Raw genomic sequence first — 15,418 nt, 5'->3', positions numbered from 1 at the left:
GCACTTGTTTGGCTGGCCAGCTTGAAAATTTTGTGGTTCTTCATAAATGCAGAAAAGGTAGAGGGATTTCCTTTATTTCCATTTTGGAGACTTTGTTGACAGCTAATATTGCACTTCAAATTTTATCACACCTTTAGTCCACGTTCACATCAAGGGTGGATTTTCAGTCACTTTTTTTCAAGACTAACACTAACATCACCAATTTAACAAGCACTTAGGTGACATTGCTGAAGGGCTATAACAACAGGAAAGGTTAACGCAGAATGACAATAGTCACTAAAATCACGCCCAGAGTCTTAGTAGAGTTAGAGGAGGTGTGAAGTAGCGGTTGGGGACACAGCCTCCGAGGGAATGATCTGGCCACATCTCAGCTCTGGCACTTTCTTGCCAGTCACTGGCCTCTGGCAATTGCCTTTCTGGGCTTCAGTTTTCTCAGTGGGGGATAAGATTATCACAGAGTCCTTCCTCTTAGAGTTGTGAAAATTAACTACTGACACACATAAAGAGATTAGAGAGTACGATAAGGTGCCCAGGATGGCAGGCGCTTCTCTCTACTAGTCAAAGTGGGCCTGCTGCATGACCATCGCATGAGGCGAGTTGATATTTTCTTGACTGATCAGCTTTAAAATTCTGTGGTTCTTGACAGATGTTAAAATGTGGGAGCAAGTCCCCTTTTATTTCCATCTTTGAGGTGAAAATGAGACGTGGTCGTTCTCATATTGTGCTTCAAAGTCACACAAAGAGATCAGTGAGTGTGGCTGCGCTGTAAGTCTTCAGGGAATAATAGTTATAATAGCAGCAGGAGCAAAAGCGTTCCCCATATGTGAGACAAGGGGCATTATTCGGTAGCTGTTGTTTTCTTCAGTTCCACGATGCGCCACAAGAGAGTTCCAGAAGACCGTTTTAAAAAACTTAAAGAGGGCTGCTTTTGGTTCTGTTTAAATTGTACCATAAATGGTCACAAGACGGTGCCAAAAGATTCCTTTTGGAAACCTGATTGGTCAGTTCCTTGTTTGGTTGTTTAAATTAGACCAAAAAAAATAGTACATGAGTATATTTAATTGAAACAAAAATACAACACATGGGGTTAAGTACAAACATTTCAATTCAAATTTTCAATTTTTTTTTTCTCTTTGTTCTAGATTCTAGTCATAGAAAAACTCCTGGAAAAATTTTTCTGTTTCCATTAATCTATTGAAGATTTAATGAAAAACTTTTCAAAAAACATTACACGTCACTGGTGGTGATTTAGCACCCCCGTCGCATAGAAAAAAAATGGGGTTCCTGAGATCTGCTATAAAGAGCCCCAGTGCCCTGCTTTGACAGATTACTGTGAAGGCAGAGTTGCCTTGGTGACTCCGGGTTTCTCTTCCAAGTTCATACCTGAGCAAATGAGAGACAGTGCGGGGAACATAGCAGCATGGCTTTCTGGGGTGCTGGGCTCTGTTAAAGGAAAGCTCCAAATAGGATTTTCAATCACAAAAGTTATCAGCACACAAGGTCTTTTTTCCCAGTCCCTGTCTCCTCCCTGGAGGGAAGGGGTGGGGGGAGGGGTGTCAATCCCCTGAGGCCGTGGGTGGAGCCTGAGGAGCCTCTTACCTTAGCGCACCAAACCCCGCCCCCGTCCCGCCCCTGGTTGTCCCCAGGAGGTGGAAAGAACCTACTGAGAAACACACTTTCCAAATGGCGCATGTGCACAATTTTCGAGAGCATGAGGTAATAGCCCCGGAGAAAAAGCCCTTGAGGTCTTTCAGACGTCCCAATAGGACTATTCAAATAGCGATAATTCCTTGGAAATTGTTATTTCACTTTCTCTCTTTCATACTTCTGTAAAGTACAGACTTAAGAACAATAATGAAGTAAGAGCCCTGGAGTCTGGAGCCAAAGAGTCCCAGTTTTGGCAGCGAAGGGAAGAGTAGAAGAGGGAGGAGGAGAGAAGAAGGCAAGAGGGAAGAGGAGGTGAGGATCGAATGAGTGCTCAGTGCCGGTGCTGTGTGAGCACCTACCCTCCGTGCCCACTCATTTAATAATCAAAAGAATTCCACTGATTTGGTGCTTTTGGCTTCACTGACAGGCAAAGAAAGAATTTGAGAAGTGACTTTTACAAGGTCACACACCAGTAAGGGGTGAAATCAGAAGTCAAACCAGATAACTAAGAGATGCCAAATATGTGGGTTTTTAATAAAAGCCTACTATTAACCATCCACAACCTTCGGGGTTTACTCTGTGGTGGTGGTTGACGGAGCAACATACAAAAAACAGGTTGTTTGCCCTCTGTTGCTTTGACTGAGGGGGCAATGACCACAGAGGATACCCATTTGACTCAGACGCTCTTGCTGGGAGGTCCCCAGTGTAGAGCAGAAGAAACTCCTTCATGCTCTGGGCCGTGGCCTGCCTGGTAAACACTTCCTGGGTCCCTCCAAGGTGGTAGTTTCCCTTCTACTGTTTATTGATGCGCTACAAAAAGGAAAGTGCTTGTAAACAACTTGAGTGCATGAACAAGCTAATTAAAATAATTAATAGCTTGTGAAAAAAGTAGTAAAACTAATTATTATAGATTGGCCCTGTGGGAAGAGGAAAATTGCTGACATTCTTCAGGTCTAAGCTGATCCATCTGAGACAGAAAAGCACAGTTTACCAGGTCCCTTCAGAGGATATGGTTTCTTCCCAGCCCAGATTCAAACTCTCCTGCTTCTCATCCCAACCTGTAATTTCCTTCTTGGCAGTTCCTCTATGCAAGTGACCCTCCACTGATCCTCACTCCAAACCGTTCCCTCTAGGCAAGCATCTGACTTTCCTGTTTTTAACTTAAAGAATCATGAAAGTTTTGACTCTGAGAAGCACGGCATTGAAGGACGCTGCAGACCTCTAGTAAAATGACCCATAGGATGCATGACTCCTTTTGCGAGTGTTTCCACTTTTCACTTTTCCACTTTCCAGTTTCCACTTGATGGCTAGCCAGTCTTTGCGTGAGCACCTTCCAGTGACAAGAAATGACAGCTGTGGCTGCTCTGACTGCTGTCAAATACCTCTTGCTTTTCTTTCAAGTTATACTCTGTCCCTTTAACGTCCCACTATGGCTCATTCTATCTCTTGGGGCCTTAGAGAATAAGAAAAATGCCTTTTCCAAGCATTTGAAGGCAGAACTGTGTCAGCTCATGCCTTCCCAGTGTCCAGTTCTACTTCCAAACTTGCTAGGTGTTCTGCCCCCAGGAGCGGAGCACCCGTTGAAACGTTCTCCAGTTTACCTAGGAGAGGTGTTTACCTGAAATGGCCAAAAGCAGCCCTGAGCAGGGGAGGATCAGAGTCTTCTCTGGGAGAAGCAACAGTCATAGCTGAGGGGAAGTGGAACACCAAGTCCAAAGTAGATCGGGGAACAGAGGAAGGACATCAAACAATAAATTTGTTAGCTCAGAGGGTCAGGAGTAGAGGAGAAACAGGAAGAACAATAGGTCCGGAAAGGCAGTTCAGAACTAAGACCACGAATAGTAAATTTTTACAGGAGCTCCCCTTTCACATAGCTATGCACATGTGTCCCATGGCCATGCAGGGCCAGACACCCTCAGTTAAACCCTGGGAGTTCTTCAAGTATTTATTATACAATAGGTTATTGAAACTGCCTTTACAACACATTCGAGAATCTTGTTGAACATCCCATCAACTCACTGGTCATTAGTTGGTAGAATCACCTGACACATTGGGGTAACAGGGTATCTGAGAGGTGTTGAAAATGTACACCAGGGCATGGAGCAGTCTTTCTTTGCTCAGGAAAAGTCTCTTTAGTGGACTCTTTTAATTAGGTAAACATAGCTTGATAGAGTGCATGGGAAGCACTTAGTGTAGCCAGTAAGACCAGCTCTCTTCATCTCTCCTCTTAGACTGAGTGAGTCTCAGCGTTTTTGGACGATGGGAAGTAAGTGAGGCAGAGGTGGCCATGAGGCAGAGAGATACAGATCATCTTGCAGAATGAAGCAGTTATATTAAAAGTAATGTAAAAGTGATCATACCGTGTTCAGACTGTGAGTGACCAAAGCAGGTCATCTTGTTTGAAATGGCACAATGGCATTGTTCCATACCTAGTTCATAGCTGTTCCCCTCTTCCAAATTTCTTAGTGGTCACTAACTGGTGACATCATTCACAGTTCATGGAGGATCTAACGTCATTCACCCAGATCAGGAAATTTGTGTGCACTTAGAACAGCGAATTTTGTTCATTCAGCTAGCCTCTCCAGCTTCCTCTTTGCCAGGCTCTGCGGCGGGTGCTGTGGGTACAGCTGCAAGCTCTGTGAGTGCTCTCTCACCACCCTCCAGTTCCCTTGGAGCACATCATGAGCTTCTTGCTTTGTACCTGCTCACACACAGCAAGATGCCTGGAGACCCTGGAAAGTTCTCTAGCTACTAAGGTTAACTTATCCTTTAAGATTAAAATGAAATGGAAAGCCCAGCTTCCCTCTCCAAATCTCTAGATTATTCATTTCCTAATCACTTGTGGGCTCAGCTTCCTGCTTCTGTTAATTCTCAATCCCCACTCAACCCTTCACCTCCTATGTGCATGGCCTCTTTTCCACACCATGTTACCCCACTGTGGAAAATGCTCCAATTCCTGCACCCCCACACCCTACTGTCAAGAAAAACAACACACTGTGTCAGTTCATTTCCTCTGAGATTTGGTCACCAGGACAGAATTAGAAATGCAAGAGATTTCTTGAGGAAATCTTGAGATTTCTTGAGGGAAGAGCGAGAGAGAGAACGCGCGCGCGTGCGCACACACACACACACACACACACACACAGGAGTGGGCGGGGAAACCTTAGAACATGATGCAGGTCTGACACCTGTGACGAGAGAAGGGGAAGGAAGAGGATTTGTAAGAAGAGCCTCAGAAGACAGTACAGTTCTGGGAAAGTCCTGAGCAGGCAGATGGGAGATCTAGAGCAAAGATCGCCCAGTGGAAGAGTCCTGCGTTGGGCAGAAATGGCTGAGCTAGAGGTCTCCGCTGAGTTCAGTCAAGGCTGGAGCAGCCCAGGTAGATGGCGGCCTTGGTGTGAACATTGCAGTGGGTCCCCAAGGTGCACGAGCTGGAGGCCAACCTAATTGCATTGTTTGTAGCAGTTTCTCCCCAAGAGAGATCTGAGTGAATGACGTTCCACAGCTGGCTTGGAGCACCACATAGCAGACTTTTATTGAGGTTCTGAAATACAGGAGAAAATGATGGGAGTCATGTGAAAGCACAGCACAGCCAATAGAGGAAAATAAATATTGGACCCCACTGGTTTTAAACTTACTAGGCCATTCCTAACCACTTGTGGCTCTCTTCGTGGTGGTCCCTCACATTACCCCCTCACCTCACTTCCCTTGGCTCCTCTTTCCCTTTGTTTCTTCCCTTTCCTCTGGCTGTTAACCTTCAATTCTTGTTATTTTTCTCATACAAGGCAATTTATCCTTGGGGATTTCATCTTTCACGTGCCAGGTCTTTCACGTGCCAGGTCTTTCACAAAACAAAGGATAGTCTTCTCTCTGAACAATTCTACTTCCATCTTTATAATTAATGTTTTTAGGCCCATTATGTATTTTTTTGTACAATTTCTACAGAGTTTCAGAATCTTAATTGTAGGTATTATTTGAAAACTGAGTGCATTTTTTGCCAGGGAATTAACAGATGCGTCTTCTAAGATCCTTATCGTAGCTGTCAATTGCTCTATGAGTGATATCAACTGAGTTTAATTCAACAGTATTTATGGAGTTGCCCTCAGTCCTAGAAACTAAACTAAGTCATTTTGCAAAGAGAAATAAAATCAGCTCCTACCCCTAAGAAATAAGCTTCCGGCTTCTTGAAAGAAAAGTAGGGATATGTAAAAGGATCCACTACCAACTCAGTGGCTGAGCAGATGTCTAGATGAGGAGGCTGAAAATGGCTTCTGAGATCCTCATTCAGGTGGAGTGATTAATGTAATTTATCCAGAGAAAGGACAGGACAAAACGCAGATGGGGGTGGAAATGGAGAAATAGGTGATTTTAGAGATAGATGATGTTTCAGCGGTGCTCAAATATTTTCCTGAATGGATGAATAAATGAAATGAAAAGGCAATGGCATGAGCTTTTCAAAGGTAACTGGAAATTCCAACCCTAGGAGGGTGGTGAAGGAATGGCCTGCAGAGAAATGGTTAAGTAGTAGGTTTGATGAGGCTGCCCAGTGGAAATACTGTGGGACCCAAGGAATTTAACAAAAATCCCCTACCCCTGGACAAGCAGAGAAAGACTAACTCCATTTTGTGCTACACCCACCATCTCATGTATAACCCCCACATGACCTACTTATTGCCTAAGACACTCCCCCACCCTAGTCAAGCCGCTGAGCACACCCTTACTGGAAATTGGCTCGTATAGGAATACGGAACCCCTAACCGCCAAAGAATGTAAACCCCACCTTTTGCCCGCCAAACTTGCGCGCCAATTCTGACCAGAATGATAGGCTAGTTCAAACAGTTACTATAGGGTAAATTGTAATTCAATTGGCCACCTGCATGTGGACTGACATGACTATGCAACTTTCTGTGTGTGTTACAATCTCATTGGCCACTGGCCCGTATAAAACTGCTACGCCTCTTAACCTAGGGGTCCAAGTCCCTGCTCTGCTGTGTCAGGTATACTTGGGCCCAAGCTCGAGCTTGCAAATAAACCCTTTGCATCGGTATCGGCTCCTTGGTGGTCTCTCGGATTCGAAATCGGGGGCATTACAGTACATCAGAGACAGAACAGCATAAGACAGCATAAGAGACAGAACACACTAAGTCTAGAATCCTCAGAGATGTGTACAGAAACAGACTGAGTAAAGAAAAGATTGTTCCAAGAGGAACAATCAGAACAGAGAGTAACGACCTGTCACTGAAGGTAAATGCAGAATCACAAGAAGCTAGACTAGAAGAGGAAGAAAAAACAGGTTAGATTCTTCTTTGGTGACCCTCAGAGCCACCGTCTCAACAGTGAGGGCTCAAAATGCAGAGAGGACTTTTGCTCTTGCTGGAAGGAGAGAAGTTAGCATTAGAATACTGAACATTGGAGGAAAAGACGAGAAGCCAGAGAAAAGCGGAGCGTGGCCAGAGCCTGAGGGAAAGGAGTCCAGAGAGGAGAGTGGGTGGGACTTAGTGATGAGACCGTCTTGCTGCCAGAGGCTTGAGGCAACCATTGATTGGGCTGGGTCAGAGGTAGCCTTGGAAAGGAGTGGGGCACTGTGTTCTCCTACACAGGAGGGCAGATCAACACAGAAGAAATGGACTGAGTGGAAAAAAGGGAAATTGAGGGTGAAGTGGGCCTTCCTCCCACCTCTTAGAGACAGAAGGCCAGGTGGGGCTCTGGTCTTTGGAGAGCATAACAGGTTGGAAAAGGCCATAGGAGTCAGCCAGAGATGACCTTGAGGAAGCTAGGAAGGTGTGTGTTCTCATCCTCACACTGACGACAATTCATTCACAGTGATAGCTATTGTTAGAGTTCTTATTTTTCACATATTATTGATGTGGAGAACAAAGGCAAAAGGAAATGTAGATAAAATTAAATTTCCTTATAGCCCATTGACAAATACTTGAGGCAGGCAGAGTAAGACATTCCTCCGGGAACTCCCAACTGTCCGAATGTTAATGCCTGGCTAGAGGCAAAAACAACCTTAGCTTGAGGATAGTCAGGCCTCTAGGATCTGTAAGTCTTGGTCACCAGACCAAGGATTCCAAAATCCTTTTGGAAACTTCCCTGTGCCTTTACCTTCCCCAATTCCCAACTATGTGATCAGTCACCCCTCACACTTACAGCGCAGCTCTTTCTGCCCACAAGGGGTCCTGACCCCGTGTCTTAATAAAAACACCTTGTTGCACCAAAGAGGTCTGAAGAATTCTTTCTTGGCCCTCGGCTCCAAACCCCAACACTTCAAACTGCATCATTTTGGCACCCCAACGTGAGGCCTGCGTCTTCTCATCTGGACTCTGAGCCTCGGTGCAAACTTGGTTAAGTACTCCTCTCCTCTCCCTTTACTTTCATTTCAGGAGCTTTTCAGGGAGTATGGTCTTATTGGAACACTCTCATGTCAATTGCTCAGGCTGCAATCCTCTAACCCACGGCTCCTCTATGGGGAAGAGAAAGCCTGCCTTTTGGCTGGAAGTTAGTACCTTGGCCGGAATGCTAATAAAGACTCAGAAACTTGATGTCCTCTCTTTATTCCCATTCTTATACAAAAGTTGTCTGTGTTGGGCACAGGACAGCCACCTAACTCACCAGGACAGCTCAGTCGTAAGCCTCCCGTGTGAGGTTTCCTCCTCTTTGGTCTAATGTGACACCCTTCACATCTCTGGCCTAGCTGCTTCTGGCCTCGAGACCTCCACTTGGAGCACATCAAAACCAGTAACCGACTGAATTAAACCCAACCAGGATCTCTCCCTAGGGAAGCTGGTTGTAAAGACTACGTGTATTGGAATGTCAGTTAGATCATGATGGATTTCTGTCTTTACTGTTTTCCATCAGTGTCCCTTACTGGCTACTTAAATTATAAAGTTGGGTAATTTCCCCTTGAGAAACTCTCCTAGTGCTTTCTATGGGTTAAAAAGGAAGGATTCTTCCAGGCAAAGCATGTATTTTGATCCATTCAGTGCTACCCATTTATAGTCTAGAAAGCAAATGGGGAAGGGGAAGGTGGTAGCTAGTATCCCTCCTACAGGTCTTTACAGTGGGAATGGTGACCAACAGCGGTTTCGTTCAAAGAATGCCTCAGAGTGCTTTTGATACCAAGAAGCTCTGACATGTCCTGTGCCTGGGATGTCACCCAGGAGACAGGGGCAGGGGATGTTTGGCAGTGGACCTTTTCTACTTTTCTAGAAGCATGGGAGCTTCTTCAGCCCCCAAGGATTCTCCCTTGGGATGCCTTTTAACTCACAGAAATCAATTCAGATTGTAAGATCTAGGAAAGAAAAAACTGATCTTCTTCTGTAACATTGCATGGCCTCAGTACTCCTTAGGAGATGAGGGGAGATGGCCATTATTGGGACGTTAAGCTTCTGTATGATCTATCAGATCTCTTCTGCAAGAAGCAGGGAAAATGGACTGAGGTACCTATATCCAGGCCTTCATGGCCCTAAGTCAGGATTCGGACCTGAGGGCCTATTGTAGAATGTGTTACCACCAACCAGGTTCATAAACCCCATCTGGATATACTGGATGATGACCGTCTAAATAGGCCCATTCCTCCTACTAAGCCAGGGCTACTTCAGGAGTCACTGACCAGTCCAGACAAAGAGGACACTGGCTCTGTTGCTATCCCTCCTCCTTATAGACCCCAAGACCTGTCTGCTCCCAGCCCAGCTGGACAAAGTAGGAGTGGGATTCCTTATCTTGCAGGAGTTCCAGCTAACTTTGGAATGCATCTTCTTAGGAAAGTTGCCAATGGAGAAATGGGCATGATTCAGGTCCATGTCCCCTTCTCCATGGCAGACCTGGCCCAGATAAAATAATAATTAGGACGGATCATGATGTGTGCGGGTGACTGATCCTTGCCATGTCTTCTCACAAGACTTTCGGGATCAAGCGATGTCTGGCCAGGAAACAAAAGCAGAATCATCCCATTCCCTAGTGAGTTCAGATGAAGACTGGTAATAAAATCAGGTACAACTCCAAGAGGCGGCATTGGAGAAGAACCAAGCTGGGTCTGTAAGAGATCGCTCGTGCGATGGCACGCATATTTATGCTGCATGAAGGTCACGTGTTCCTATCCCATCACTCTGTAAACCTCCCTACTACCTGAACAATAGATATGCTTTATCGGGGAAATGATTTTTCTCTGCTATTATGCTTCTGTACCAGTAGGTTAGTAATAAATATGTGAGAACTTTTGACTGAAAAGAAAAAAGCAATTAGGACAATATTGCGAAAACCCTTCTCAATTTATTGAATTAACAATTAACAAGTGTATATACTGTTTGATTTGACCTGGCAAGATATATACATCATATTAACTCGTTGCACCCATGAGGAAAGGAACTGTATCGGGGATGTATTTGGAAGATCTCTGGCAACCAGAGATAGGGAACGTTATCCGGTAGGGGGCGCTGCTGTTCCAAATACCGAAGCACACTGAACTTACCAGGAGGACAGACAAGGAAGGGAAAGGTGAGATCATGTGATTACTTGTTTAACAGAAGGAATGAAAAAAGGATTCACTATACCTGTAAATTTTGATAACATTCAGGAAGTTATTCAAGGAGCTGGTGAGAATACAGCTCTATTTCAGGGTCATTTGATAGAAGCTATCCTTAGAAATGCAAATCTGGACCCAACCTCACTTGAGGGAACAACTATACTAAACCTGCATTTTATAAGTCAGCTGGCACCTGACAGCCACTAAAAACTGACTAAAATGTCCTTAGGTCCTCAAATCTTCCCTCTTCCCCCAGAACCTACTAGAGGTAGCAACTGGAGTCCTCAATAATACAGATGTGGCCTTAAAGCAAGGAAAGGACTGGAGAGCTGAATTGCAGGGTAAAATACAGACTCAAATATTGGCTGCCACTATTGTGGATTCCCCACGACACCATACTAACCAGGGGCCAAAGAAAAAGCTGGTATCAAAGAATCAGGTAAGATTCCATGCTAGCACTGTGGTCAGATCAGACAGTGGAAAAAAGAATGTCTAAACAAATGTTCTCCACCAGGGCCATGTCCTGTCTGTAAGAAAAAAACGACATTGGAAGAAAAACTCTCCTCATCTCCAGAGAGAGAGGGAGACAGGAACTCACTTCCCTGCCTCAGAGCAGGAACCAGAGGATCTGGCGTGATGGGGCCCTGAGGCTGGTCTGGCTCCCTTTGACATCAAGATGACTGAGCCCTGGGTTACTCTGGATGTGGAAGGCAAGTTTATCAATTTTGTTATTGATATAGGAGCCACTTTCTCTGTTCCTATTCAGCACTCCGGTTCTGCTTGTTTTTCTAACCATAAAATTGTTGGCATAGAAGGGGAAACTACGTGCCATTGGACAATGCCTTTAACCTGTATATACAAAAGTCAATGGGTTACTCATGTTTTTCTACTTCTTCTGTCTTGTCCTACTCCATTACTTGGACAAGACTTAATGTGTAAACTGGGAAGCAGGTTTTCCCTTACTAAAGAAGGGGATGGCTTGTTCTCTTTAACACCTGGAGAGCTGAAACCTTATCCTGCTATCCCTACTACTAGCTGGAAGGAAATAAATCCACAAGTCTGGGATTGTGGATGTCCTAGGACATCCTAGGAAGCCCTAGGACGGCTCTTAAAGCCCAACCAGTTAAAGTGATTTTAAAGAACCCAACCAGGGGTGCCTGGGTGGCTCAGTCGCTTAAGCATCCAACATTGGCTCAGGTCATGATCTCATGGTTCCGAATTGGAGCCCCACTTTGGATCCTCTGTCTCCCTCTCATTGTCCCTGCCCCCAACTCTAAAATAAATAAACATTTAAAAAAGATAAATAAATAAAGGACCCAATCACTACCCTTCATAGAAAACAATATCCCTTAAAACCTGAGGCAAAGGCTGGATTGCAACCACTTATTGATAAGTTTCTCAAACATAGTATTTTAAAGCCTTGTCAATCTCCTTATAACAATCCAATTTTACCAGTCAAAAAGCCAAGTGGGGACTATTGAATGGTACAAGACTTGAGAACTATAAATGAAGCTTTATGCCTGTTCATCCCATAGGCCCAAATCCCTATACTATTTTCACCCAGGTCCCTGGTGATGCCCACTGGTTTATAGTACTCATTTAAAAGACACCTTCTTTTGCAGCCCTCTAAGTGAGGAAATGCAGCCACTATTCGCCTTTGAATGGGCCTCACCTGTGAGCCCCCAGGCTGCTCAGTTAACATGGATGGTCTCCCCAAGCCACCACTGGGATTTAGAGACAGTCCTCACCTTTTTTGAGACTGCATTTAGTAAAGACCTTCGTGCTATCGCCTTGCCTCAAGGGACTACAGTTCAGTATGTGGATGATATTTGATTCCGTAGTCCCACGAGAGAAATGTCTGATGGCAATTCTGTAACTTTACTTGATTTCTTGGCAGACAGGAGAGGGTACTGCATCTTCCTTAAAAAGATGCAAATATCTAAACAGAAAGTACAATATTTGGGATATGAGCTAACGCCAGTTCACCATATCCTGTCTACTGACAGGAAAAAGACTATATTAGATCCTGGACCCCCAGCTATAAGAAAACAACTCCGTACTTTCCTAGGAATAGCAGGTTCTTCCCAGTTTACACTTTCCTAGGTATGGATTCCTGGATTTGGGCTCTTAGCCAAACCATTGTATGGTTCAGTTAAAAGCCCTGATGAGGAACCTTTATTCTGAACTAAAGCCCAGCAGACGGCCTTTCAAACATTAAAAGCTTTTGCCAGCCCCCGATTTGGCTTTACCAAATTTAGAAAAACCTTTCACTGTATATGAAGCAGAAAAACAGGGACAAGCTGTGGGAGTTCTTACCAAGAAATTAGGAAGTGAAACAAGACCGGTGGGCTATTTTCCAAAGTCACTCGATAATGTCGCTCAAGGTGGCGGCTTGTCTTCGAGGGGTGGCTGCAAGAGGCCTCCCAGTAGAAGAGGCCTCAAAACTTACTCTGACACAGTCTCTGCGAGTGATGACTCCACATCTGGTCCAGAGTGTCTTAGAAACCAAAGGCCACCAATGGATGACGGGAGGCCACTTAGCAAATACCAGGCTAGATACACCTGAAATAATACTTAAAACCTGTCAAAGCTTAAGCCTAGCTATCCTTATGCCTGGTCATTATACTTGTATGATAGACTGCGACTACTCAGAGATTATTGATCTTGTTTATTCTAGCAGACCAGATTTAAAGGAGTCCCCTATTGAAAATGCAGATGATAATTGGTTTACTGATGGCAGTAGCTTCCTGGATAAGGGAGAGAGAAAAGCTGGATGTGCTATAGTTAGTTTAATTAAGACCACTGAGGCAAAAGCCCTTCCAACAAATGCTTCTGCTCAAAAGGCTGAATTAATAGCACTTATCCATACTTTTCAATTGCTACATACCCATGGAGGAAGGAAAGGGGATTATTCTCAAGCCGTAATTCCCCAATCAAATATGGGCCTGAAACTATTTCTTTTCTTTTCTTTTTTTTTCCTAATGTTTATTTATTTTTTGAGAAAAAGAGACAGAGCACAAGCAGGGGAGGGGCAGAGAGACAGGGAGACACAGAATCTGAAGCAGGCTCCAGACCCTGAGCTGTCAGCACAGAGCCCAAAACAGGGCTTGAACTCACAGAGTGCAAGATCATGACCTGAGCCGAAGTTGGATACTTAACTGACTGAGCCATCCAGGGGCCTCTGAAATTATTTCTCTTCTTGAGGCTGTATATCTATCTAAGGAGGTAGCTGCAGTTCACCTCAAAGGACCTCAGAAAGATATGATCTTAGGGGGACCTGGGTGGCTCAGTCGGTTAAGCATCTGACTCTTGATTTTGGCTCAGGTCATGATCTCACAGTTTGTGAGATTGAGCTCTGCACAGGGCTTTGTGCTGACAGTGCAGAGCCTGCTTGGGATTCTCTCTTTCTCCCTCTCTCTGTCCTTCCCCCACTTGCATGCAAGCATTCTCTCATTCTCTCTCTCTCTCTCTCTTTCATAAATAAACTTAAAAAAAAAAAAAGGATATGATCTTAGAATCTAAAGGAAACAACTTGGCAAACCATGCAGCCAAACAGGCAGCACAAAATAAATATTCAGTCTCATACCAATCTTAACTCCAATAAAGTCCATAATTCCAATCTATTCAGACCAAGAAGTTCACAAAGTGCAGGAATGAGGATATTCAAAAAATGCATAGGACTGGCTTGTTAATAATAAGGGAAAAATCTTTATACCCAAAAATAACCAATGGAAGATAATACAGGGTTTACACTAGGCTACTCATTTGGGCAAAATACTTTAAAACATTGTATTAAAAATATATTTGATCGAATAAATTTAACAGCTACAATAAAACTGGTCTGCCGATCCTATATTGTTTGTGCACAAGTAAATCTGGAAGACGCGGTCTGCCCTCCCCCACTTTTAAAACCAATCCAAAGCCATAGGACATATCCATAAGAGGACTGGCAGCCTGATTTCACACAAATGCCTCCTTGCAAAGGCTATGAGTTCCTACTGGTGTTTGCTGATACTTTCACTGGGTGGATCGAGCCTTTCCATGTAAAATGGAAAGAGCCACGGAAATAACCAAAGTTTTCTTGCTAGAAATTATCCCTAGATTTGGCCTCCATGATCCCTTCAGAGTGACAATGGTCCTTCTTTTACTATGCAAATAAATAGCACAAGATTTTAAAATTAAATATTTTGGAGGTGCCTGGGTGGCTCAGTTGGTTAAGCATCAGACTTGATTTCAGCTCCTTGCTGGGCATGGAGCTTGCTTAAGATTCTCTCTCTTCCTCTCCCTCTCCCTCTGCCCCTTCCTTGCACCCCCCCCCCCCCCCTCAGTTGTCTCTCTCTTTCTTAAAAAAAAAAAAAATTAAATATTTTCTACATTCAGCTTGGCTTCCACAATCCTCTGGGAAGGTGGAAAAAGCTAATCATACTCTAAAATGATACCTTACTAAACTTAGTCCAGAGGCCCAGGAAAATTGGGTTACTCTCTTACCAATAGTACTTCTCAGAGTAAGAACAGCTCCAAAACAACCTCTAGGACTTAGCCCTTTTGAGTTATTATATGGAAAGCCATTTCTTACAGTAGACTTGTTATTAGATCAAGATTATAATACTCCATCAAATTTTTCACTTAAGGTTGGTTTAATGGTAAGTTACTTAATGAGTATACTGATCACATGCTCCCCAAACCTGATTTAACTACAACTGAAAGTCCGCCGCACGTAAGTCCTAGAGATATGATTTATTTAAAAGATTGGAAGTCAAATACAGCGGGGGATTTAAATCCAAAATAGAAAGGTCCATATGTACTCCCACTGTGGTAAAATTAGAGGGGCACTCTTCATGGGCTCATATCTAGAATAAAACCTGTACCTCCTTCACAGGAAACCAATGAGCAAACTAACATGCCTTCTTACACCTGTGAACCTGTAGAAAATCTAAAATTCCTCTTCAAACAACAATGAAGGTTGTATATTTTCTCCTTGTTTTCTGTTCATCTATCTTAGCTGACAATTCCTTTCTATAACGGGCACAGTATTATACTGAACTGCGACCTCAAACAACTTGTTGGATATATGGAATTTGCTCAAGTCAAGTTCATCTGAATTCCCTGGTGGGTTTTCCCCTTTGCAAGGCACTGATTGGCACTCTCTGTATACTTATATTTCAGAAATAATATATAATGATACCACGTTTCATTGATAAATCTATCACTACTTAGAATGTTTCTTCCCAGCCCATGACCAAT

At 43.9% G+C, this 15,418-nt stretch overlaps 1 protein-coding gene and 1 long non-coding RNA gene across 2 annotated transcripts in view; one reads left to right on the top strand and one right to left on the bottom strand.

The window, feature by feature from the left end:
* The window catches only part of LOC121027505 (uncharacterized), a 53,554-nt gene that overhangs the window by 21,218 nt on the left and 16,918 nt on the right, over positions 1–15,418 (bottom strand). The gene's annotated exons all lie outside the window — the stretch shown is intronic.
* On the top strand, positions 9,536–9,848 carry LOC121027504 (60S ribosomal protein L39-like). Its single transcript, XM_040471032.1, is given in 1 exon segment — positions 9,536–9,848. A coding segment is annotated over 1 exon segment (156 nt). The 3' UTR covers positions 9,692–9,848.

This window comes from Herpailurus yagouaroundi, unplaced genomic scaffold (genome assembly GCF_014898765.1).
Source record: "Herpailurus yagouaroundi ecotype Mexico unplaced genomic scaffold, PumYag 77, whole genome shotgun sequence".
Classification (NCBI taxonomy): Eukaryota; Metazoa; Chordata; class Mammalia; order Carnivora; family Felidae; genus Herpailurus; species Herpailurus yagouaroundi.
This window is presented reverse-complemented; position numbering and strand designations above follow the sequence as displayed.